Below are 27,976 nucleotides of genomic sequence, written 5' to 3' on the forward strand. Positions count from 1 at the left end.
CTGACCCCACTAATGGGGGAGGGAGAGAGGGCAGAGGACAGTCTGTAGGTCCCTGACACAGGCTGAAATGCTAGATTTTTGCTCAGTTGAGTAATAACCGTGGGGAGCTTTGTAGAACTGGCTCCTCTCTGCAACCATGCTGCTTCGAACTCCAATATCATGGGGACTTCTTATGGCCTTACTGCTCCCTCTAATCCAGGGCCACAATGGTAAGACGAAAGCTGCTGTACTTGGTATACTATAGTATCTATCGGGGGCTGAGATTTAACCCTGTTAGCACTGGTCATTTGGCTGTACAATTTGCTGATGTGTAGGATGGCAACATTGTATGAAGATCTTGGCTACCTTGTGGCATACCTTTTTGTATTGTTCTTCAAATAACAGGCTGGTTGAGGAAGCCCCACCGCCCCCGTGTATAGTTCTATGCAGACTCTGATTACTGTGGAAGATGTAGACAGGGAAGTTCTCCACCCATGGTTAAACTATGGCCCCCCGTGTTCCCTCAGCTAGCCTATCTTCAATTAAATGTATGCTGTGATCTCAGCTCTGCTAAGACTGTGTGTGGAAGTAGAGGAAAAAATTAGGAAGGTAATTTTGGAGGCCTATTGGATATGTTAAAAAAATATATATATTGTTTAATATTTTCTATACCTGTCTAAGAGGCGGATTATTTAAGAATCGTCCAAATCCACTACTGGATATTTTTATAATAAATTTTGCATAGAATTCAAAGCTATAAACAGATGGGTTTATTCTCAGATCTGTGAATTGCATTGTCTTCAGAATTGCACAATCTAGTCCAATATAAACAAAGTTTAGAACGTTTCCTACCCTGCACATTTTGGTCTATAATTGGTACCTGCAGTTTCTTTTGCCATCTAGCCATTAGACCTCCAATTTGTTTTTGAGTGGTACTTTTCCCTTAATCTGATCTGGACATTTCTTTAAAAAAAACATTGACAAGGGACAAAGTTTATTCAGAGACTGGGAACATCCCCTCACCCTACCGCGTCCTCAAAACCCCTTTTCACAATATCTTACTCAATCTGGCTACGTGCGTGGTACAAGTGTTCGCAATATATTTTTAGACCGATGTCTCCTAGCCCTGGAATCATTGAATATTCATGAGATATTTATTATTTTATTTATTTAGCGCCATCAGATTCCGTAGCTGTACAATGGGGTTAAATTGGGCCACTGGATCTAAAGGATGTAACGATGTATCTGGTTTTGGAACGCACAACGAGTTATTTAACATGGGAAAATTAAAGAGGGGATTCAAAGAAAATGTCAAGATTCCTCATTAGACCAAGCAGTTCAAGGTGGAAGAACAGCTCCAAGGGACTCCAGGCACTATAACCACTTCCGTGAGATGAAGCAGTTACAGGGCCATTCAAGTCATAGGCCTTTGGGTTTCGCACGCAGTTTTACAAATATTGCATGTTTTCTGTTACTATGTTCTGTTCTTTCCATCCTTATTTTTTATATTGTCTACTTTCTTTTTTATATATCTGGGTTAAACCAATTATTCACAGGTTTATTTCTGAATCTGTGAACATTTGGAAATTTTAAATAAAATTAGAATGTCACGTTTTTGACCAAAATATCTGAACTGAAGACATAGCGGACACTGGGAATTTTTCTTATTAAGGGAAAACCATGTTTTCAGTTTAGAGATTTTATACTATTTGAAATACCCTTTTAATTCACACTTTATAAAGTTATTCAGTAAAGGATAAATTAATTCAATTTCGCATTACAGGCGAAAATATTCAAATTGTTAACATTCTGAAAATGAACATTCTCAGTTTGGGCCTGTCGGTCTAAACTTTGGAATTCACTTTAAATTCATTCAAAACCTCTTTTCACAATATCTTCCTTAATCTGGCTACATGCATGGTACAAGTGTTAGCAAGAGGCCAAGATCTCCGACTTTAGTAGATATTCCTGCCTTTCTTAAATTCTAGTATTTATTTGCTTGCGACTTGACAATTGCAGATAATTACAGATAATTGGGATTTGCATATCTGGGATATTTGCATTTGGGATATTAGTGGCCAATCCTTTCTAAAGATCTAGAGAACAATTGGATGCAAGATAAATTCTCATTGTTACATATTTGATTACATGTTTACATACACTATAGCTGGAGTTTAGTTAAGTTCCAGGCACATTATATTAGCACTTGCCTAAAAGAGCAACAAGTTGATTTAGATGTATACACTGATCAGCCACAACATTAAGACCACCTGCCTAATATCGCCCCCTACTGAAGGTCTCCTGTGGTATCTGGCACTAAGACATTAGCAGCAGATCCTTTAAATCCTGCAAGTTGCGAGGTGGGGCCTCCATGGATCGGATTTGTTGTTCCAGCACATCCCATAGATGCTCAGCCGGATTTAAATCTGGGGAATTTAGAAGCCAGGGGAACACCTTGAACTCTTTGTTATGTTCCTCAGACCATTCCTGAACAATGTTTGCAGTGTGGCAGAGCGCATTATCTTGCTAAAAGAGGACACTACCATCAGGGAACACCATTGCCATGATGAGGTGTATGTGGTCTGCATCAATCTCTAGGTGGATGGGACATGTCAAAGTAACATCCACAAAAATGCCAGGACCCAACATTTCCCAGCAGAACATTGCCCAGAGCATAACGGTGCCTCCGCCAGCCTGCCTGCCTTCCCACAATGCATCTTGCTGCCATCTCTTCCCCAGGTAAACGACGCACACGCACCCGGCCATCCACCTGATCTAATAGAAAATTTAATTCAATGGAGTAGACAACCTTTTTCTTTTGCTCCATGGTCCAGTCCTGATGCTCATGTCCCCATTGAAGGCACTTACAGTGGCAGACAGGGGTCATCATGGACGGCTTTGGCAATTTGAGCTACAGTAGCTTTTCTGTGTGATCGGCTGCATCAATGAGCCCATGAACCTGACACCGGTTGTCCTTCCTTGCACCACTTTTGGGAGGTTCTAACCACTGTGTACCAGGAACACCCCCAAGAAATGCTGTTTTGGAGATGCTCTAACCCAGTCGTCTAGCCATCACTATTTGGCCCTTGCTAACCTCTCTTTTCGCTAGCCCATTTTTCCTTCTTCCAATACATGAAATTCAAGAACTCACTGTTCACTTGCTGCCCAACATATCCCACCATTATAACGATATAATCTGTTATTCACTTCACCTGTCGGTGGTTTTAATGTTATGGTGGATCAGTGTATGAGGTGAACTGATGTTCATGCATGAATTCTGACTTTGGAACGTATTCACTAAAACCGAGGATCGTGATTACTGAAAGCCACTGTTGGGAAAACGCTGAATTGTATTTTTTTTTTTTTTTTTTTGCAGCTTAGTTAGTTTGCTGAACTCTGCCAAATCAGTTTCAGCTTCATCACAATGATGTGTTGTTAGGGTTATAATTGGTGTGGAGTCTATAATTAGCATAACAATTCTAGGTAAATAATAATAGAAATACTGTCATATTGATCAGTAATGCTTCAGAGGGCTAATCCAGTCTACATTCTATACAGTATATTCATTTTGGGGTTACATTATAAATTAGATTGTAAGCTAGTCGTTCATGAACCAAGTTTCTATTGGCTCATTGTACAGCTCTGTGGAATGCGTCGGTACTTCATAACTAATAGTAATAATAACAAAACTGTGTGGCTGACTGTGGTCTAGATGTTTTAAGGTAGGAGAATAAATGCTGTGTTAAACAAAGGAAATGTAATTTAATTTATTTTGATGATTCAGGTAATAATTTCCACAATAAATTTAGAACAGATTGTCCCCAGAGATTGAGCTCTAGTTTTCTGTGGAGTTAAAGATAAATACATTCTTTTTCCTGTGTATTTATTGATCCAGTATGTTTGTTCTTTGATGGAAAAAAAATCTGTGAATCTCCAGGTGATTTATCTCTCTATGGAGTGAAATCTGAGTCAAATGTTCATGCCTTTCCTAATAGGCCCCCTTTGTTTTCTGTAAAACCACAAACGTTGTTTGTCCTCGTCGGCTTATGCGTTTCACAATATAGGTTTGGGCGGTGAATCATGCCCAGGTCAAGAGAGGTTTGTGAACTTTTTGGTAATAAAGTTGTTTTGCCCGTACATCTGGTCCTTGTACAGTTTGAAAATCCATATAACAAGCTCTGTTTTTTAAAAATTAACACCAGTAAGGTCAATAAATAAATGACACACTATTTTATAAGGCACACACTAAGTACCAAAACTACTTTATCTCAATAAATGCAGAATTGCAGTTGAAATCAATACGATTTTTGTAGAAACGACACGGTTTTCTTTTTGCAATCAGAAACTAAGATCTCCAGACCAACATAGATGCAGTAAGTGAATATATTTAACGTCCAGGCTCAGCACGCAAAGAATGACTACTTTCTGATACTAGCTGCGTGCACGCCATGCTTCTCCTATAGAAGCATTTCATTTAAAGCCCAAGGCGATGGCTGCATAGACTCCACTTGTCCTTAGTGTTTCTCTATGGGAACATCTGATTGGACTAAAGTTATCAATATTGATGACTTCAGTGAGGGTTGAGCTGTGAGGGGTTTGTCTTAGCACAGAATTATAGCTATGTGCAACTGTGAGTTTCAACTTCTCTCTCCTAGAACAAGACGTACAGGCATGGAGATCTGCAGGCGTCTTTTACTGGATCTGATATCAGATAAGAGGATTAGATTATGCATTGTGGATGGATAACGTAGTGAGAGCAGCCTAAAAAAAGGGGGAAAGAACCCTGTCCCGTTTAAAGAATGTTGATAGAAACATCACAGCTTGAGGTTTGCTAGCAGCCCCAAGACCCAGATGACTTGCAACTACTTGAGGGATCGGTTAATTTCAGCAAGTTCTCTGTTAGAACACATGGGTATCCATCCACATACAATTTTTTATTTTCTGTAAACACACAAACAAATGTACAGTTTAAAAGATAAAGCAGATTATTCTCATTTATATGAGGCCAAGCCTGACCATAAAGGGACACAAAATCTTTATTCCTAACACTATAGTCTTAATATTATTTTTAGGCCACCAGGGAGCGCTTTCAAAATGAATAATACATTACTTTGCTCACATTCATTCCAGCGTCGAGCCTCCATTGGCACTGCCGCGGGTTCCTCCTAATGTGATGTTATCTTTGAGACACAATGTTCCAATCCAATGTTCCTCGTTAAAGAGTATTGGAGACCATGGTGCATGCGCAGTGCTCGCTACAATACAAATATGATTCTGCCATACAGCATCACTGCATGCAATGATTCTCTATGACAGACTGCGATGGCACGGCGCATGCCCGCATGATGTCATGGCATGAAAGGTATGACCCCCGAGAACTCCCAGCTGGGCGGGGGTGGGGGGTGGAGGAAGGGGGGGGGGGGGGTGAGATAGGACTGAAGGCACTATAACAACTTCAATAAGATGAAGTTGTTATAGTATAGTGCCTACAATGTTCCTTTAACCCAAGTGAAATATTGACACTCACATAAATTAACTTGGCATACAGTAAGCCATTATTTCAATAGACCATTCGTACATATTACATAAAGCAAAAAATGTGAGCCGTCGTGGAGATTCCATGGAAAGTGATACTTTATTTAAAAAAAATACATATGCAAAAACATGGTATTCCCTCATACCACGTGGGTGAGGATAAGCACAATAAATATTAAATAATACCAACACAAAGGGAGAATTTCACATCTGTGTTCACAGTTTAGTGAATAAAACTCTTAGAATGTAATTAATATTCACATGAGTTTAATCTTTAGTATTTCTTGAATTTTGAATGTTTAAGGAATGAATGGAAGCATCGCTGTTCAATGACAATCCTCCCAGCTGACCCTTTGTAGGTCCGTGTTTGGACCATAATCCATCTACCCCTGTTTTCTGGTCAAATGTCCCTCTTTCCTGTAAGCCCCCGGAGCTGTGCCACGGCAAGGAGTTTAACCATTTTTGAACAGTCTGACACTTACTTGGGTTCCACAGGCACCTGCAGTCCTGTCATCTCCTAACAGGTTCTTATTATTATTTAGCTATTTCAATATTGTGCAGGTTTTCACTTCATTTATTTAAAGTGTCAGCTGACGTGTCAATCAATGTATTGGTGTTACGAACATAGAAGTGTAACTTCTACAATAGCAATATGCCAAATATGTCAAATGACTCACACAGCCTCCCTACGCACTTCCTGAAAAATAATCTAACATGGTGATTATCTAACGGGAGGACTGTTGGGTATTTATAGCGAATTCAAAGTGAAGGCGAAAATAGCTGAAACAGAAAATAAAATCTTCAAGCTAGCGATGCTTCCAGTTCAGCTACTTGCAGCTTGAAGAGACATTTTAGTCACCAAAACAACTTTAGCTTAATGAAGCTGTTTTGGTGTATAGATCGTGCCCCTGCAGCCTCACTGCTCAATTCACTGCCATTTAGGAGTTAAAGCACTTTCTTTATACATCCCTAGTCACACCTCCCTGCATGTGGCTTACACAGCCTTTCTAAACACTTCCTGTAAAGTGTCATCTAATGTTTACACTTCCTTTATCGAACATTCTTTTTAATTTAGAATTTTGTATCTCATGCTCTGTTAATAGCCTTCTAGACCCTGCAGAAGCCTCCTATGTGTGATTAAAGTTCAATCTACAGAGCAGGAAAATGTGTTTGAAAATGAAACAATTTCTTTCACGCACGATGTGTCAGTCACAGCCAGGGGCTGTGTGCCTAGGGCTGCATAAAGAAAGGGATTTAACTCCTAAATGGCAGTGAATTGAACAGTCAGACTGCAGGGACGAGATCTATACACCAAAACTGCTTAATTGTGCTGGTTGTATTAATGCCTATAGTGTCCCTTTAATTTTTATATTTACTTTGAATTCCCTACAATTGTAAATTTAGTAACCTTGTACAATTTAAAACTTCCTTTATTGCACAGTGTGTTTAATTTAGAATGTATCAGATGTGAATAAACGGTTAATAGAGCAGGAGAACTTCTACTGTAAACACACTGTGCTGTTAAAAATGAAACCTTTTTTTCCACTGAAGCTGTGCAAATCACAGCCAGGGGAGATATAACTAGGTCTCATAAACAGAGTGATTTAAGAAGCATTTGATTGGACCATTTTCAATGGCTCAGAGCAATGTGCACGCTCTGAGTTGGAATGGGAGGGAGGAAGGGGATTAGTTGAAAAAAAAAATGCACAAATGAATGCAGGTAAGAGGCTGGGGATAAAGGCGTCACCTTGCAGGCACTGACTACATTTTCGCCAGCTCGCTGACCTGTCCTCATTAGAAATGTCCCATTTTATTTTTAGAGGCTAGAAAAGCGGGTAAAACCCTAATATTGTTTAAGGGAAAAGGTGATGACTATAACAACTTTGTGAAGTATAACATTTAAGCTACGTCACCAAGCCAGGCGAAGCTATACCCTGTGTACATCATGGAAGGTGGGAGATATTTACTATATAAGATACAGGGAATACAAGTGCAATGTCTAACCCAACACATACATTTTCTCTCTCAGTATTCTTAAACAATGAAAAAGCCTCTTCTGTCCTCAAACGCTCCCGCAGAGCTAACTGGGGTTTAGAAGAAGCCAAGAAGGGGAACATGGAGAGAGAATGCTTCGAAGAAATCTGTAGTTATGAAGAGGCCCGAGAAATTAAGGAAGATTCAGACGCAACGGTATGGATTGCTAGAAATAGAATACGCATACAATGAAACTGATTTTAATATAAGCATCTTTGAAACATTGTTTATCATTCGAGTGTCTCTGAAATCAGAGCTCATTGTCATTACCTCGCTCTCCATAAAAGCAACATTTTAAAATTTGCCCCTAGTTTTGGAGTTAGCAGGTTCAATGCAAACAAGATGCAGGAAGACTGACCGTTACAGTCCACAGCATCTCCAGTACATCTCTGTACACCCAAAGCACTATTGTGTACAAAAACAAAATCAGGACTGTCTTGCCAGATCCAGGACAGGCGGGAGGTATGAAATAACAAAACTTAATTTTAGAGGAACAATCAAACATGTACAGTAGGTTTTGCGAGGATCTGTAATCATGATTATAAAATGTGTTTTTTGTATGTTTGAACACGGATTTTTTTCATGTTTGCATATACTTTAATGCCTTTAATTGTGTAAGACATGGGTATTTGTAAGCACAGAGAAACTTGGAGCAGTTAATTGTGTCTTTGCTAGTATGGTGTTAAAAATACATGCTATGGATTAGATCAACTGGTGCCACATCACTCAAAAATCATTTAAATGGGTTGCTTAGTAAATTTGTTTGTGTGTTTTATAATTTTGTTTGTATGACTGTGAATGCATGCGTGTGAAGATAATGAAGTAATTTCTATTTTTTGTTTGTGTTACAGAAAATATTCTGGGATCTTTATCAAGGTGAGTGTTAACATTTATCTTAATTGCTGATATCTACGTAGATCAGACCAGAGAATGTAGAAATATTTTTGCAGGAACGTGTAACATTGCACCAACATAATGACTGCATAGACAACTTAGCGTGTATGGGACAATATCGAGTGCATGTACAATTACCGAGAAGTGGAAAATAAAATTATTCTGACAATTTTCACTCATTAAAAAAAAAAAAAAAAAAAAAAAGTGCAACATTTTCAGATTGCTGGAGATTATCAATCTGTTTTTCTTGGTGTAATCTGTAAAGCAATCAATATTAGATCATAGTTATTCAGAAGCACTGTTATACACCGGAGTTCCAACATTGGTTGTAAGGTTAGAGCTAAGTGGGGTAACCCTACAATAGAACACAATAGATTCAAAAAATAAAATAAAACAATATGCCTCACAAGGGGAGCAGTAGTTATAAACCCTCACCACTTAAAACATATGTGAAACTTTATTATGGTATTTCACATAAAAACCCATAATATTCAAATGACTATTGACATAGGCTGTAAGAAGATCAATCAATTGGTTATGTAAATCAGAGATGCAGGGCTGCCATCAGAAATTTTGGGGCCCCTGACACAGCTCAAGGTCTGGGCCCCCCGGCGCCTGCACCCGAGTCCCCCCACTCCCCCCCCCCGAGTCCGCCCACAGGGATGCAGTGTCTGCAGGGCCGGTGCAAGGATTTTTGCCGCCCTAGGCAAAAGTAAAGTTTGCCGCCCCCCATGTGACATCACAGTGCCCCACCCATATGATCTGCCATGTTAACTAACACAGTGCTGCAGTGCCGCCGTGTTTACAATAAAAGGCCTGCAGGGACAGGCTATAGACACCAGAACCACTACATTAAGCTGCAGTGTTCTGGGGACTATAGTGTCCCTTTAATGTGAGGTAAATTAGAGATTAGTGCCACGAATAATATACTGCCTACCAGGGCTGCCATCAGAAATTTTGGGGCCCCTGACACAGCTCAAGGTCTGGGCCCCCCGGCGCCTGCACCCGAGTCCCCCCCCCCCCCCCCCGAGTCCGCCCACAGGCATGCAGTGTCTGCAGGGCCTGTGCAAGGATTTTTGCCGCCCTAGGCAAAAGTAAAGTTTGCCGCCCCCCCATGTGACATCACAGTGCGCCACCCATATGATCTGCCATGTTAACTAACACAGTGCTGCAGTGCCGCCGTGTTTACATTAAAAGGCCTGCAAGGACAGGCTATAGACACCAGAACCACTACATTAAGCTGCAGTGGTTCTGGGGACTATAGTGTCTCTTTAATGTGAGGTAAATTAGAGATTAGTGCCACGAATAATATACTAGATTGCCTACTTACAACCAGATGAGGATGATGATGGGCTTCAGCTGCCGTCTGGCTCCACTGGTCTGGTGTAGAACAGGCTCTCTGGAGGCGGTTTGTAACTGTGGTCACAAAAATCAATGTTCTGGGAGAATGGGAAACAGCTCCATTTTTTGAGGGCCCTTTACACAGGGGGGGGGGGGGGGGGGGATGTCCTGATGTGTGTAAGGAATGCATTGTGTGAATCTGTGTTTGTATGTGTAAGGGCTGCAAGGTGAGTTTGTGTATGTATGGGATGCAGTGTGTGTGTGTCTGTAAGGGATGCACTGAGTGTGTGGAAGGGGTGCATTGTTTGTTGCTGTGTGTAAGGGATGCATTGCTTGTGTATGTGTGTCTGTGTGTAATGCATTGTGTGTTTTTCTGTGTGCAAGGGGTGCATTGTGTGTGTGTGATGGATGTCAATCTCTCCCCATACCCCCGTCAATTTCCTTCTTCTCCCCCTCCCTCTCATTGCCTTCTCCCCCCCCTCCAATTTCCTTCTTCTCCCCCTCCCTCTCATTTCCTTCCTTCTCCCCCTCCAATTTCCTTCCTCTCCCCCTCCAATTTCCTTCCTCTCCCCCTCCAATTTCCTTCCTCCCTCCCCCCTCAAATTTCCTTCCTCTCCCCTCAAATTTCCTTCCTCTCCCCCTCCCTCAAATTTCCTTCCTCTCCCCCCTCCCTCAAATTTCCTTCCTCTCCCCCCTCAAATTTCCTTCCTCCCCCCTCAAATTTACTTCCTCCCCCCTCAAATGTCCTCCCTTCCTCTCCCCCCCACTCCCTCAAATTTCCTCCCTCCCTCTCCCCCCCCACTCACTCAAATGTCCTCCCTCCCTCTCCCCCCCCACTCACTCAAATGTCCTCCCTCCCCCCCTCACTCAAATGTCCTCCCTCCCCCCCCTCACTCAAATGTCCTCCCTCCCCCCCCTCACTCAAATGTCCTCCCTCCCCCCCCCTCACTCAAATGTCCTCCCTCCCCCCCCCCTCACTCACTCAAATGTCCTGACACCCGGCGGGCGCGCGAGGGAGCACTCTCCCTGGCTGAGTGCTTCCTCTTCAGCTCCCTCGCGCGCCGCGTACTGATGCCGGAGCCGGAAGATGACGTCATCTTCCGGCTCCGACATCAGTACGGTGCGCGAGGGAGCTGAAGAGGAAGCACTCAGAGGAGAGTGCTCCCTCGCGCGCCCGCCGGTTGTCAGCAGGGTCAGCCTCTGGGGGGCCCTGAGGTGACCGGCTGCTGGGCCCCCCAGGAGAAGAGGCTGGCCCAGTGGGTACATACCGGGGTCGCAGGACCCCCTGCGACCCGGTATGTTCCCACTGAATGTGGGGCCCGGACGACCTGAGCAGTCCGGGCCCCCCAGGACCGCCGGGCCCATGACAACCGTTGCGGTTGTCATGCCCTGATGGCGGCCCTGCTGCCTACTTACAACCAGATGAGGATGATGATGGGCTTCAGCTGCCGTCTGGCTCCACTGGTCTGGTGTAGAACAGGCTCTCTGGAGGCGGTTTGTAACTGTGGTCACAAAAATCAATGTTCTGGGAGAACGGGAAGCAGCTCCATTTTTTGAGGGCCCTTTACACAGCTCAAGGTCTGGGTCCCAGGGTCCACCTTCATGTTCCACCAATGAGATTGTTCACAGGGGTGTGTGTGGGGGGTGGGGGGGGGATGTCCTGATGTGAGTAAGGAATGCATTGTGTGAATCTGTGTTTGTATGTGTAAGGGCTGCAAGGTGAGTTTGTGTATGTATGGGATGCAGTGTGTGTGTCTGTAAGGGATGCACTGAGTGTGTGGAAGGGGTGCATTGTGTGTTGCGGTGTGTAAGGGATGCATTGCTTGTGTATGTGTGTCTGTGTGTCATGCATTGTGTGTTTTTCTGTGTGCAAGGGGTGCATTGTGTGTGTGATGGATGTCAATCTCTGCCCCTACCCCCGTGAATTTCCTTCTTCTCCCCCTCCCTCTCATTGCCTTCTCCCCCCTCCAATTTCCTTCTTCTCCCCCTCCCTCTCATTGCCTTCTCCCCCCTCCAATTTCCTTCTTCTCCCCCTCCCTCTCATTTCCTTCCTTCTCCCCCCTCCAATTTCCTTCCTCCCCCCCAAATTTCCTTCCTCTCCCCCCTTCAAATTTCCTCCCTCCCTCCCTCAAATTTCCTCCCTCCCTCTCCCCCCCTTACTCCCTCAAATTTCCTCCCTCCCTCTCCCCCCCTCAAATTTCCTCCCTTCCCTCCCTCTACCCCCTCAAATTTCCTCCCTTCCCTCCCTCTCCCCCCCACTCATTCAAATTTCCTCCCTCCCTCCCTCTCCCCCCACCCCCACTCACTCAAATTTCCTCCCTCTCCCCCCACCCCCACTCACTCAAATGTCCTCCCTCTCCTCCCCACCCCCTCAAATTTCCTCCCTCTCCCCCCCACTCACTCAAATTTCCTCCCTCTCCCCCCCACTCACTCAAATTTCCTCCCCCCCACTCACTCAAATTTCCTCCCCCCCTCACTCAAATTTCCTCCCTCTCCCCCCACTCAAATTTCCTCCCTCTCCCGCCCCTCACTCAAATTTCCTCCCTCTCCCCCCCACTCAAATTTCCTCCCTCTCCCCCCCCACTCAAATTTCCTCCCTCTCCCCCCCACACTCAAATTTCCTCCCTCTCCCCCCCACACTCAAATTTCCTCCCTCTCCCCCCACACTCAAATTTGCTCCCTCTCCCCCCCCACCCCCACCCACTCAAATTTCCTCCCTCTCCCCCCACACTCAAATTTCCTCCCTCTCCCCCCCACCCCCACCCACTCAAATTTCCTCCCTCTCCCCCCCACCCCCACCCACTCAAATTTCCTCCCTCTCCCCCCCACCCCCATCCACTCAAATTTCCTCCCTCTCCCCCCCACCCCCACCCACTCAAATTTCCTCCCTCTCCCCCCCACCCCCACCCACTCAAATTTCTCCCTCTCCCCCCCCTCACTCAAATTTCTCCCTCCCTCTTCCCCACCCCCACTCACTCTAATTTCTCCCTCCCTCTCCCCCACACCCACTCACTCAAATTTCTCCCTGACAACCGGCGGGTGCGCGAGGGAGCACTCTCCTCTGAGTGCTTCCTCTTCAGCTCCCTCGCGCGCCGCGTACTGATGCCGGAGCCGGAAGATGACGTCATCTTCCGGCTCCGGTTTCAGTGCGGTGCGCGAGGGAGCTGAAGAGGAAGCACTCAGAGGAGAGTGCTCCCTCGCGCACCCGCCGGTTGTCAGCAGGGCCAGCCTCTGGGGGGGGGCCCTGAGGTGACCGGCTACTGGGCCCCCCAGGAGAAGAGGCTGGCCCTGTGGGTACATACCGGGGTCGCAGGGCCCCCTGCGACCCGGTATGTACCCACTGAATGTGGGGCCCGGACGACTTGAGCAGTCCGGGCCCCCCAGGACCGCCGGGCCCATGACAACCGTTGCGGTTGTCATGCCCTGATGGCGGCCCTGCAGAGATGTATGATGTCCCTATATACTTGTTTTGATTGATCAACAATATCATGAATTCTTCATACTGTTGATCAATCAATAAAAGTAAATAGGGAAATCATACATCCCTAAATTTTCATAATCAATTGATTATTGTAATCTGTAATGTACACAACAACGCATTGTAATGTTAAATGAATAAAAATTCTCATTGGTCCTGTAATAGGCCAATGATGGTATTATTATTATTATTATTATTGCAATTTATATAGCGCCAACAGATTCCGTAGCGCTTTACAATATTATGAGAGGGGATTTAACTATAAATAGGACAATTACAAATAAACTTACAGGAACAATAGGTTGAAGAGGACCCTGCTCGATCGAGCTTACATTCTATAGGAGGTGGGGTGTAAAACACATTAGGACAGGAATTTGCAATCAAATAAGGTGGACTGCCCTTTAGGAGAGGGCAAGAGACAGGTATGTGAGGTAAGGGTTAGTCTTGGAGGCCATAGGCTTTCCTAAAGAGATGGTAAACCTTGGCATCCCATTTGTTACTGAATTAAAACTTGCAGGGCATCATGGGTAGGGTTGCCACCTGACTGGTTTTTGAGGCTTGTATTGCAAAGGCCGGTATTTTTCTCTGACGGGACTCTGGGAAAGGGATATGCGCCTCTGTTATACACGACAGGTACTCACATTGCTGTATTCACACAATGACACCCACAAACACAAACACTCAGACGAAAGAGACATTATACACACACAATCAATATGCACACACTGCTACACACACACTTAGACAAACTATACACACAATGTCACACTGCTATACAAACTATACACAAAATACTACACATATACTGAAGCAGAGTATAGACACACTGACACAAACAAACTGCGTTCTCTGATTCCCCGATTCCTCTCCTACAACTGTCATCAAAACAAAACACTAAGCCCTCAGTGAATACTATCCTAACAACCTACTTTTCTACCCTAACCTTACCTTTTATGTCACATTACCCCACTCCCTCTAGCATGTAAGCTCATTGAGCAGGTCCCTCAACCCCTCTCTTCCTGTGCGTCAAACTCGTCTGGTTAAAAATACACGTTTGTTAGTCCACCCATTGTACAGCGCTGCGGAATTTGTTGGCACTTTAGAAATAATAATATGCACACTGTAAACACATTCAAAAACAGTATACACCCTGCCACAAACACACACCTTCATACACGCACTGCTACACGTACAGAGTTCTACACACACAGTCAATACAAACAAAGAATATCGTTTTTAGTGATTCAGGGGAATTTCCTCTTCCGAATGTTGTTTTTCTCTCCGTCACTCCCTTTGATGTTACATAACATTCTGCGATGTCATGTCCTCTGATGTTGCACATTTATAACTAATTTATATATATATATTACTTTTTATTTCCAATAAAGATAGCAACCCTAATCATGGGAAATGTCGTTTAGAAACATTTGGTTTCCAAAGTTCGGAATCACGGATCTAGACTCTCAATGAATTATCCTGTGTGCAGCTGAACACATAATTACTTTTGAAGCGTTTAAATTTAGATACACAAAATTTTCAAAACTTTTAGATCTCTGAATTCCATGATTTTTCAGGAGTAGAGCTGGTATATCAATGCTGTGCACATAAGATTTAAATAGGCTTCTCCACACTCAAGTGTTTTACCCCAACACACAACTCAAAATATAAACATAGATATATAAAAAAACAGATAGTACAAATAATAGTGCAGTACCTTTTTTAAAGCTGTAACGGTACAGTAAACACACTGGATAAAATCGTAGATGTTGTTTTTAGGATGATACTGAGATGTGTCGAACTATAAACGTTTCCTTTATCTACCTACAGCGTGTACGCCAGGAAAGTTATCCAGAGATGCCATGTTCAACTGTATTCAGGGTGAGATCTCGTACATCTTACGTTACGTACTGGTGGAATCTCTTCAAAAACCAGCCTGGTGTATCTCCGTCCCTCTTTCATTCCTGTTCCTGTCCTAATATTTTAAAATCTCATTTTCCTCCACTTTCTGTCTTCCCAACCACATTTATATCACCATTTTCCATTGCCAATACTGTCATTACTTCCTCTTCAGTCTTCCAAATCACCTTCACTTTCCCTTTTCTTTGTTCAGATATCCTTATCGCTATCTCAGAGGTCAATTCCTGGCACTGTGACCACAGTTTGTCATCCTCCTGAGATTGATAAAATGATAAAAAAAAAATCATTAAAGAATTACTCCAAGCACCATAACCACTGCAGCCTGTAGACATTGCTTACCTAGATTTCAGTAAGGCTTTTGACACTGTTGCACATAGAAGGCTTATCAATAAACTGCAATCTTTGAGTTTGGATTCCAATATTGTTGAATGGGTAAGGCAGTGGCTGAGTGACAGGCAACAGAGGGTTGTAGTCAATGGAGTATATTCGAAGCTTGGGCTTGTCACCAGTGGGGTACCTCAGGGATCTGTACTTGGACCCATTCTCTTTAATATTTTTATTAGTGATATTGAAGAAGGTCTTGATGGTAAGGTGTGTCTTTTTGCAGATGATACTAAGATATGTAACAGGGTTGATGTTCCAGGAGGGATAAGCCAAATGGCAAATGATTTAGGTAAACTAGAAAAATGGTCAGAGTTGTGGCAACTGACATTTAATGGGGATAAGTGCAACATAATGCATCTTGGACGTAAAAACCCAAGGGCAGAGTACAGAATATTTGATAGAGTCCTAACCTCAACATCTGAGGAAAGGGATTTAGGGGTGATTATTTCTGAGGACTTAAAGGTAGGCAGACAATGTAATAGAGCAGCAGGAAATGCTAGCAGAATGCTTGGTTGTATAGGGAGAGGTATTAGCAGTAGAAAGAGGGAAGTGCTCATGCCATTGTACAGAACACTGGTGAGACCTCACTTGGAGTACTGTACACAGTACTGGAGACCATATCTTCAGAAGGATATTGATACCTTAGAGAGAGTTCAAAGAAGGGCTACTAAACTGGTTCATGGATTGCAGGATAAAACTTACCAGGAAAGGTTAAAGGATCTTAACATGTATAGCTTGGAGGAAAGACGAGACAGGGGGGATATGATAGAAACATTTAACTACATAAAGGGAATCAACACAGTAAAGGAGGAGACTATATTTAAAAGAAGAAAAACTACCACAACCAGAGGACATAGTCTTAAATTAGAGGGACAAAGGTTTAAAAATAATATCAGGAAGTATTACTTTACTGAGAGGGTAGTGGATGCATGGAATAGCCTTCCAGCTGAAGTGGTAGAGGTTAACACAGTAAAGGAGTTTAAGCATGCGTGGGATAGGCATAAGGCTATCCTAACTATAAGATAATGCCAGGGACTAATGAAAGTATTTAGAAAACTGGGCAGACTAGATGGGCCGAATGGTTCTTATCTGCCGTCACATTCTATGTTTCTATGTTTCTATGCTGTAGTGCCTTCCCAGCCCAGGGTAAGTAGTCAAACCATTTGGGAACATTTTGACAATTTACCTGGTGTCCACCTGGTGCCTGCCGCTCCTCCTGTGAAACCAGAAGATCTTGCAAGGGCTAAGCTTGGCTCATTTGCTGACAGTGTCAGCTGAGCACCTACCTGCACCACCAGACTTAGCTCTTGGCCTTTCTGTTGCGTCTCGGGTAATGTGGAAGGGATCCGGTATTGGATGTTAATTATGAATTTCAGAATTCTCATTCTGTCTCACCAACCAAAGTTTGATGGATGTGGTTCGTGTCCCAGGAAAGCTCTGTGTTTTTATCAAAAAACATGAAAACAGACACTAGCTGGAGACACTGTGTCCGAAGACTCTTTGAAGCATAAGATGAGCTGTAGTGGTTGTGGTAATTGAGACCCACTTTTAAATTGAGTATTTATAACATCTAGACCCCAAAACATTGTTTGAAACTAGCGACAAGTTAAACGTAACTTTTCTGATTAAATATTTTCATATTATCACCTCTCGGCTCCACTTTTACTCCTCCGTGTCCTCCACTTTCACTGAAATCGTACTGGCTTCTACTGACTGAATTCCTTAATGTCTACCTTATGATTGACAGGTAATTGTGCAAGAGGCACTGGGAAAAATTACCTGGGAAAAATTAGCGTGACAAGGTCTGGTCTCGAGTGTCAGTACTGGTCCAGCAACTACCCTCACAAGGCAAAGTAAGTCAATGTCACCATGCAAATTCTGTAAACAGAAAAGGTGTCCGATCCCTGGCTGCGAATGGACTCCTCATTCAGATCTGTTTGTAATTACATGTCATTGAAAAAAAAAAAAAAAAATTTAAATACCGTCATTTTATCTGCATTCTCCAATTCCATGCTCCGTAATCTCATGTTGTCATTCTAAAGTCAGAAATACCTTTCTAGGTCAACAAGCATTGGGGGCAAGTATGGCTGAATCATATTTTAAACAGTCCCTTTTAAGGAAAATCTGTTGCAAATTACCACACACACAGTGCGGTGTGTGTGCACACGTCCCATCCAATACTAATTAGCATTAGTCTGTTAAAGTTGTGCAAAACTTAGACAGATCTTAGGTGAGCAAGTGGATGTGGCTCTGTGATTGACAAGTCAGGGGGTGGAGCAACAAATGGCAAGGAAAAATATTTCTCTCCTAGAGACATTTAGAAAGTGAGAGTGAAACAACAGGGTTCTCACACCATAACCACGGTAAGATAAAGTGGTTATGGGGCTTAGAGTGTCCATTTAATTATTTCTATGATTGCAATTCTTGGGTTCTAATTCTTTGCTTTCTTAGGTTTAATCCATTCACACATCCAAATGAAAGCCTTCAAGAAAACTATTGTCGAAATCCTGATAACAACCCAAAGGGCCCATGGTGTTACACAAAGAATCCCACAGTACGTCAAGAGGAGTGTGTAATTCCAGTGTGTGGTGAGTAATTCTCTGACACTCTTTATGGAGATCTGGAATAGAGGCATGTTTCTCCTCAATCATTTCCTAAATAAATATCATGTATAAGTCTCCTAAAAGAACCTGTAAAATAACAGGAAATAACTACTCTCAAAATATGAAATGATTAGGTATTAAAGCACCCAGAGATCCCTTAATTACCATACGAGTCATAGGTTGACCAACCCTGATCTAGACTACACAAGTCTTCTTGTTATTACGTAGCTTTACAGATACTATAGTTCATAAAATATTTATTTTATACTTCAGATAAATGTGACGAATTATGGTCTTGTCATATTCCTGCTCTTCCAAACCGACCCCTATATGTTCTGTCACCCAGTGCTTTCATTTAACATATGTCCCTTCCTAATTCTATAAAACATCAAATGGATAGTTTGAAGGGTAAAGCCGATTGTGTACACAATGTCCGTGTAAGCAATAGAGAATCTTTTGACTGTTGTCCATGATTCTATCCCTGGGAGATTTGGCACTGGGATAACTGCCATTATCTAACAATGTCCACCATGCCTTTTTTCTTTCTTCTCTCTTTTCTTCTTGTCCATTCTGTCTACCACATTGTCCACTCTTTGCCTGTCGTCACGCCCACTCTATCTGTTATACCTTGAAAATTATAGGTTAGGGTCCTTTACATTGGTATATTAGAGTGTTCTTTTTTAAATTCTCACACTTTTTTAAAAACGAATTTTTTAACCATATCTAGGAAATTAGAGAAAATATTATAATCTAAAGAAGGGAAAAAGATCAAAGTACCCCCAGATAAATTATGGGAATCGCCTTCTCTGCCAGTGACCTCTCTATTTTTGGTACAGGTGAAAGTCGAACCACATCGGAACCTATATTAAGAAAAGTTGAACCCTCTACTGAAGAAGTAGCTTGTGAGGCAGACTATGGGTTACATTATGAGGGAAACTTGGCTGTTACTGTATCTGGGCTCCCATGTTTACCGTGGAACTCAACCGTTGCCAAGGATCACAAACGGAAAGACTTCATGGCAGAGGTCGAGCTGAAGGAAAACTACTGCAGGAACCCAGATGGAGATGAAGAAGGGGTTTGGTGCTATGTGTCTCACCCCAACATGACATATGAATATTGCAACCTAAACTACTGTGGTAAGACAACCATGCCAAGTCACGCTTACTCTTTTTATCCTTGGGTTGTCTTTCTGTGAATTGACCGGAGTAGTGATGACAGATAGACTTGTTTGCTCCATAAACCTATTCTTTCTGCTCTATCCCCAGGCAGCTGGGTATCCTAATTCAGTCTTAAACTGTTAAAAAAATGCATTAATACTGAACCTTGAGCCGGTAGGAAGGGAGGTACCATAAACACGTCAATGAGATAAAATAGTACTGGTGTCCCTTCGAAGTATTACTCCAAGAATCATTAACACTGAAGCCCACTGTAATGGTTATGGAGTCAGGAGTGGCCTAGTGACATTTTTTTTTTTAACAGTTTGTCCTCTTACCTGGGTCATGTGGGGCACCAAGTCCCCTGTGAATCGGGTGACAGTAATCCAAATTGTGCAAAGTTACAGAAACTGTTTTCTGATTCTGCTGGTCATTCATTGGCTGAGATTATCATCTCACAGAACCTCACAGAATGTGTCTTCTTACAGTGAGATAGGAGAACTAAATATAATACATACATCACATTCTTACAACCTTTGCCTCTTTAATACGAGCAAAGGTTAAGAAGATATTTCAAGTATAGATATATAAAGCGAGAAGGACAGTAGGTACAGACCACCCCCTCCAAGTAATTTCGTGGGGTATTGTGGAATTATATCGGGCGTAGAATTATGAGATGATGGTAGTGTCAAGGGTGTAGTGATAGAAAAGTATCTGCACCAGGAAAATGCGTTCTGTCTTCCCCAAAATGCAGCAGTCAGACCAGCTGCGACCTGTGTCCCCCTCCCAGAAAAACATTGGGCATAGAGTGAGACCCATCGTATGGCAGCCCACTGTCTGCCTTAAATGTGGTTCTGGACACTAATAGAGTATAAGGATAGGTTGGTATTCAATTTGTATCGTTACATATAAATATATTTAGAGTGTGGTCACCAGTACTAGACCTATATTAGAGACTAACTTTAATTAAATCTTTCTTTTCACACCATCCTTCCATCCTGCTGTGTTCTCGTTCACTTTGCTTTCAATCTGCATCTCCAACCTGTTGAATGATTGTCCGGACTTCTCCCTCTGGCAGACAGCCCTATAGACGAAGAACAGGTTGATACACAAGCAGGTCGCTCTGTTACTGCCGAACATCAAACCTTTTTTGATGAGAAGACTTTTGGCGCAGGAGAGGCAGGTTAGTAGGACTTTGGTATGTTTTAAAGTTAAATTAAGCAAAGGAGAGGTATGTGCCGTTACCCCAAACAGGAGAAAAAAAATATATAAATACATTCTTCACAAAAACTAACAAGAATGCATATACAAAATGTCACAAAGGCAGCAGAAAACAAATGACTCCCTCCACCATGGCATCAATGTTCCTCCAATGTTTAACATTCTCACAATATTAGCAATACCAAAATCAAGAGAACTTAATGGAATAAAAGAAGATATATCTGAGAATGAGTATCCTTGTAGAGCAGGTTTATTACAATATCATGACCTTGACATGCCCACCATGATAAACAGCAGCGATAGGAGTTGTAACGAACACATCTCTGCACTGGGCATCTAAAAAGAGAGGCAGGGGGGACGACGACGACCAAACGCCAACCCCCCAAAACTAAAGAAACTGCGACCTGAACGTATTTCAGTAGATTCTGTTCAACCCTTGGGAGTCGCAGGTTCAAACCACAGTAGGGTTGACTCAGCCCTTCATCCTTCCGAGGTAGATAAAATGATTACCATAAAATTGGGTAATAGTAACGTCCCCTGGACAAAAGAAACAGCCCCAGGACGTACTTGGAAACCAGAGCAAACTGAATGTACCTTTCCTGGTTAAATCCATTGTTATTATTATTACTATTTCACGTCACTACTGAATGCCTTTTCAACATCATGTTGAGAAGGTGTCTAGTAGTGACCTAAAATGCGTTCAGCATGTGTAGCCACAATTGCCATCTGAGATTTGACACCATTTCTTAAAGGGATACTAACATGCCAGCAATACACGATAGTATCCCTTTAAGGAATGGTCCTAATATGCATGCCATGCGAGCATTAGACTCTCACCATAGGAAAGCATTGAAGTTGTTATGGTGTCAAGAGTACCATGTCACCCTCCCAGCAAGGTTAAAGGTAGTAAAACTGTTTAAGAACAGTTTGCCAAATTTCCTAGGTCTGCCAATCACCCGTCACCACCTCGAACCAGAGCAGGAATTTCCTGCAAGGAAGACCGAACTAGGCTGTGTCGACTGATTGGCTGAGAGTGTCAGCAGAGACCTCTCAGTCAATGAACGTGGCTATGCTTAGCTCAGTGCTGAAGGTTTAATCTGGTAAGGAGGCCGTGATGAGCGTCTGGTGGACAGTAGGAAAGCAGTCAAACCGTTCTTAAATGGTTGGTCTACCTACACTGGGAGGGTCTTGCACCATAACCACTACAGCAGACTGGTTACACAGCAATGGTTATAGTACTTGTAATGTTTCTTTAATACCAGCATTCCACTGTGTGGGGACTAGGAGATGTTATTTTATTTACCTGTCTGATAATACTCAATACTATTTGTGCCATAAAGGAGTCCGGGTTAGCTAGAAGTCCTTTACTCCGTTCTAATAAAAAAATGTAAAAAAATAACGAAACAAACTAACTGCTGAAGAAACTTCATAAAATGTCAGAACAAGATATAGACAAATTTGAAAATACTATATGGAAGTGCAAAGAAACCTTCTGATGACAAAGGTATTAAATGATAACTACGGTATATGTAGGCAATGGGAGGATCAATTTCCTAATAGTGTCTTATGGTGAATTAGTGACCAGCCTGTAAATAAACAGAGCCTTGTCTAATAGTTCGGTATTATGGATCTTTTTCTATGTTGGACTAAATGTAGCTGGTTGGTTAAAGTTTCCAAAATTCACAGTTTACTGAATAAGACAATCCATTTGGAGGAGAGAAGCGGTTTTCTTTAATGGCGTGTCTATGCTATGGTTGCAGTGTGTGGCCTGCGGCCCCTCTTTGAGAACAAGAGTAAGAAGGATAAGAGTGAAGATGAATTAATCGAGTCCTATATTGCTGGACGTATCGTTAAAGGGGATGATGCCGAACAAGGGAGCTCTCCATGGTAAAATAAAAAGTAGTTGCTATGAACTCAAAAATGTAAGAAAAAAAAAATCTGTCGCCCCACTACCCAAAATAGAGGACATGTGTCTAGTGCAAGGTAACCTAAGTTTATGGCTTGGGATGGTGTCCTGAGCACTTAGTGTAAGGAAAATCTATAAGTTGTGTTAACCCCTTTTTTGTTTTTTTTAATGGGACACTAAAGTCACCAAAACAACTTTAGCTTAATGAAGCCGTTTTGGTGTATAGATCATTTACCTTCAGTCTCACTGCTCAATTATCTGCCAGTTAGGAATTAAATCCTTTGTTTATGCAGCCCTAGCCACACCTCCTTGCATGTGACTTTCACAGCCTTCCTAAACACATCCTGTAAAGAAAGATCTAATGTTTATACTTCCTTTATTGCAAATGTTGTTTAATTTAGAATTTCTAATCCCCTGCTATGTTAATAGCTTGCTAGACCCTGCAGGAGCATCACGTGTAATTGGAGCTCAATTTACAGAGATGCACACTTTTGAAATAAAGTTACATCTGATTGAAAATAACACCATTTTGTTTTAATGCAGGCTGAGAGAGCCTCGGCCAGGGGAGGTGTGGTTAGGGTTGGAGAAACAGAAACAAATATGTGATTTAACTTCTAAATGGCAGTGAATTGAGCAGTGAAACGTCAGGGGCATGATCTATACACTAAAACTGATTCATTTGGCTAAGTTGTTTTGGTGACTATAGTATCCCTTTTAATAATAATAATTAAAAAAACAAAACTTTAAAGAGAAAAATCTAATATTTTTTTTTCTATAATTTACAACTTTGACCACCTAACAATGTCCCTGGGTATAGTGGAAATGTATAAAACAAAAATCACAAAAAAATATTTGTATGTGAAGTACTACAACATCCAAGAAATCTTTGAGTGCTGGAGTGTGAGGCTGCACATTGCTCTTTGTGATATCGTACTTCCACTGGGTGACTCTGCGTGTCTCTGCACAGGCAGGTGATGCTGTTTAAGAAGTCTCCCCAGGAGCTACTATGTGGGGCCAGTCTGATTAGCGATCGCTGGATACTGACTGCAGCCCACTGCATCTTCTACCCTCCCTGGGATAAAAACCTCACAACCGATGATTTCCTTGTGCGGATCGGCAAACACTTCAGAACAAAGTAAGACACCGTCATAACACGTTGAGAGAACATTCACCATGGTGGTCAAGGATGGTCCAGTAACGTTTAGACCAGGCCTGCACAACCTGCAGCCTGCAGATTTGTTTGAACTACAATGTCCATGATTCTTTTAATAAAACAGCCAACGCCCATGATTCATTTAATGGAACAGATAGCAACGCCCATGATTCATTTAATGAAACAGATAGCAACGCCCATGTTTTTTTGAATGAAACAGATATCCAGGGAATCATGACTGATAGCCAGGTGATCCTGGGAGTTGTAGTTCAAAACATCTGGGGGTCCACAGGTTGCGCAGGCCTGGTTTAGACCAATAGTCTATATACCAACAGTACCTTTAGCACTCCAGATGTGCACTGCATGTCCCATAATGCTATTACAGCCATACTGCTGGCATGGCATCATGGGAGATGTATTTCACAACATCTAGAGTGCAGGAGGTTGCCTACCTCTGGTCTACACCATCAATGCTTTTTGCCCAATGTTTTATCAACTCTGACCACTCTGTAATATCACTGCATAACCACTCACTGGTGGAACACAGAATGGTTTCAGAATATTGGATTTTTACATCAGCCATGTGGAGCAGCAAGGTACAGGAGGCATCACTATGGCATCACTTCTCTTCTGGTACTCTTCCCTCATTTCACTGGCTGATGTGAACAGTTGTATCAGGTTTTACATATAATTATTATAGGATATGTTTAAAGGGACACTGTAGGCACCCAGACCGCTTCAGCTCATGAAAGTAATCTGGGTGCAGTGTCCCTTTTGCATTTAGTGCTGCAATGTTAAACATCTACCAAACAGCCACTAGAGGGCTTCCTGCATCGTAACAGACCTTTGGTCCGGTATCCGATACTGGACGTCCTCACACTCTGCATGAGGACATCCGGCATCAGATTTTTCCCCATAGGGAAGCATTGATTCAATGCTTTCCTATAGGGAGGTCTAATGCGCCCGCACATTAGAGCGGGACATTGGTGCTGGGTTAAGGTAAGTAAATAAAGGGTTTTAACCCATTATTTACCAGGGAGGAGGGAGTCATAGTGCCAGGGATACAGCTTTGTATTCCTGGCACTATAGTATCCCTTTAAGAACCTTTGCATTCTTATTCCCCCCCCCCTCCCCTCCCCCTCCCAAAATCAGTGGGGGTGAACTGTTGCATGCAGGTTCCTTACTAATAATACTGTGACATCCCTGCTTCTCCCCTCCTTAGTTTTGTAAACGTTGTGTTATTCAAGCAGTAAGAATACCATACTATCATCAACTAAAACAATTTCTTTCTCTGTAGATATGAACGGAAAATAGAGGTAATCGCTCTCCTGGAGCGTATTATCGTCCACCCGAAATACAACTGGAAAGAAAATCTCGACCGGGACATAGCACTGATGCAGCTTAAAAAACCAGTAGCATTCAGTGATTATATCCATCCCGTGTGTCTCCCGACCAAGGAGATTGTCCAAAAGTAAGAAGATACCACACCGTGTGGGAGGAAGCGTCTTTAATACTGTTCCTACAAACAAGTTACAATTGCATTTATTAGGAAGGAGGAAAAACATAAAAAGTGAAGAAGCCATGTTTGAATAGAGTACAACACAAAACACTTCCCTTCACTACACATCCACAGGGTTATCACTAAATTCCTTATTTTAGAAGAAGAAAAATAGCCAGACTGTAACTACAGCGGAGTTAGATAATTCTTCCAAATCAGCTATTACCTTAGTCCTAAAACTGAAGGTGTCCATCCTTGGCTCTCCAGTCGGTGCTTGTTGGGACTACAGTTCTCATACATCTTTGCCAGGCAATAGCTGCCAGTGCCATGTGGGAGATATAGCCTACCAGCAAACACAGGGTCTAGGCTGGAGACCGCTTTTCTAAAATCACTTAACGTACATACAAGTCAAAATGTGATTCATACTTGTGCTAGTGAAATTGCAACCAGTGTAACTTAGGTTGTGTATTCTACTTGTAAATCTAACAAAAAATGAACTTTACCCATAGAATTGGTTAATATATTCCATACTGAAGAACTGGCCAAAAGGCGACCCCTGCCCCGGTAAGGCTAGCAGAGCAGTATGGAGGTTGGCTACCACTGATCTATAGGTTAATGATTACCGTAAGCTACTTGCAATTAATTCAAAGACCCCAATGGCCATATTTTTAAAATCCGAGTTGGAAATGGTTTTATTGTGATGGGAATGATGTCGGTCGGGCAGAACTGCAAAATCAGGACTTTGTGAAAGTTCAAGATCTCGATGGACTCAAATTCTGTTTCACTATAGAATAGGAGTGTACACTGTATATTTAAATAATTAAAAAGTGCAGGTTTTGTAATGTCGACCCTGTAAGTTCTGAAGAAGCTTTATCCAGGCACGAGTAGCAGAGATTGAAAATGCGTCAGGTCATTAAAAAGTCCTTTAGAGTTACGTATTGAGAAACTGTTACACTGAACAGGCAATAGGACAAAATGAATTCAATTCAAATGATACATTTTGATTCTCTCTTTCTAGCCTGCTGTTAGCTGGACACAAAGGACGTGTTTCAGGCTGGGGCAATCTTTACGAAACTTGGAAACCAGGCGGCCAGCAACAGCCACAGATCTTACAACAGATAAACCTTCCCATTGTGGAACAAGAAACATGCAAATCATCTACCAGGATCAAAGTGACAGATAATATGTTCTGTGCAGGTGAGGCACTACACTTTACCTCTGGAGGGAGGAGGGATTCCACATGTAACAAAGGTGCATAATGTCGATGCTTGCTGTGACTTTAATGTGGCACATCAGAGCACCAAGTTCTCTTTCCTGACTCCTACTCAACGTTTTCTCTAAGCAAGTTTAATTAAATCAGGCTAGTACTGAAAATCTATTACATTTAAAGCTGTAAAAGTATGCACAGATTGTGATGAAACTCACCTAAAGTGTTTAATGGCCATAGATGTGGCCTATGAATAACTCAAATGGCTATTGTTGCAGGTTTCAGTCCAGACTCTAGCACCACTGGAGATGCATGTGAGGGGGACAGTGGAGGTCCGTTTGTCATGAAAGTAAGTGAAAATGCGATACGCTTCATATTTTTATTTGTTGACATCAAGTAATACGGTTATTGTCCGTTGGAGTACATACTAGCTCATTCAGTAAAGTGAGAATTCTTATGAATTTCACATTTAAAGCCAAAATACAGAAATGGAAAGCATAGAATTTTTTTTCAGGCAGTCTTACGGCCTTACCTTTTTTTATGTAAAATTCACAAGAATTTATTTGAATTCCTGACAATTCTCACTTTAGTGAATACAACTCTAACTGGTCAAATGAGTATCTGAATAGGTCTGTTTCAAAGAAACAAAAAAACCTCCTACAGATCATTTAGGGAGCAAGAGAATTCAGTTGGTTTATTCCCATTTTGCCAATACTTGACTCCTGTACACCCTATATCAGGGCTGGCAAACCAGTGAAATCTATACAGTGCAGCCATTATTCCAGGAGACCCGACTTAATATGGAACCTGGTTCCCCATATCGTCAGAAGCTATATTGTCATAGATATGGCTAGTGCCCGTCATATCAAGCACTTTAGAGGAGCAGAAACAGACAGTAGCCTACTTAAAATGGGGGAAGTATATCAGAAAGGGAGGGTGGGGGTGGAGGTGAGATGGCACAGGTGGGCATCTGTTGACAGTTGGTCTTTGTAGAAGATTGGGCACTCAGGCCCAAAAAACATTCACCATCACTGTCTTATGGCTCATCCATTAGATTATGGACTTTTGGTTTTGGAATGTAAGTAGTGTTTGAGACACAAACCTAGATCCAAATATGACCAGATTGCAGTTATACCTTGGATCTTCGATTAAACAAGTCTAATTTAAACAAAACGTAAAGTGTATTAAAAAGAAGAGATATGTTCCGTTTTAAAACACTAATGGAAAAAAACAAAAAAACACAAACACACCTTGAAAAGTGATCTGACTCTTTGCAGGACCCAGTCACTAACCGCTGGTTCCAAGTGGGTATTGTCTCTTGGGGTGAAGGATGTGACAGAGTTGGAAAATATGGATTTTACACACATGTGCATCGTTTGAGGAAATGGCTTATGAAGATAATAGAAAAGTATGGAGCCTAAAAACAATGAGAAATATTAAGAACAGAGTTTCCCTTATAAGGAATTGGTGCAGAGTTTAATCTCCCTGCACGCTCTTCTTATTCACGAAGGACTAAAACAGCTGTATGAAACCTCCAAAATATCAAACTGGATCACAATACCTTACTGCTTTATCCCTTAAATGTATTATTTGTTAATGTTACAATTAAATAAATATCAAAACAGAGACTGCTTACTCGTCATTTTGTACATTTCGATGGAGGGCAATCGGC

The 27,976-nt window shown here is 42.3% G+C and overlaps 1 protein-coding gene across 1 annotated transcript; it reads left to right on the forward strand.

The window, feature by feature from the left end:
- The first annotated feature begins 61 nt into the window (after window positions 1–61).
- F2 (coagulation factor II, thrombin) lies at window positions 62–27,930 on the forward strand. Its single transcript, XM_063438302.1, has 14 exons — window positions 62–209; window positions 7,544–7,704; window positions 8,400–8,424; window positions 15,089–15,139; window positions 17,310–17,415; window positions 18,014–18,150; window positions 19,002–19,301; window positions 20,398–20,502; window positions 22,301–22,427; window positions 23,414–23,581; window positions 24,897–25,070; window positions 26,116–26,294; window positions 26,583–26,653; window positions 27,582–27,930. The coding sequence occupies exons 1-14, from the start codon at window positions 137–139 to the stop codon at window positions 27,723–27,725; spliced, it is 1,821 nt and encodes a 606-aa protein (XP_063294372.1). The 5' UTR covers window positions 62–136; the 3' UTR covers window positions 27,726–27,930.
- Window positions 27,931–27,976: the final 46 nt, after the last annotated feature.

This window comes from Pelobates fuscus, chromosome 12 (genome assembly GCF_036172605.1).
Source record: "Pelobates fuscus isolate aPelFus1 chromosome 12, aPelFus1.pri, whole genome shotgun sequence".
Lineage (NCBI taxonomy): Eukaryota > Metazoa > Chordata > Amphibia > Anura > Pelobatidae > Pelobates > Pelobates fuscus.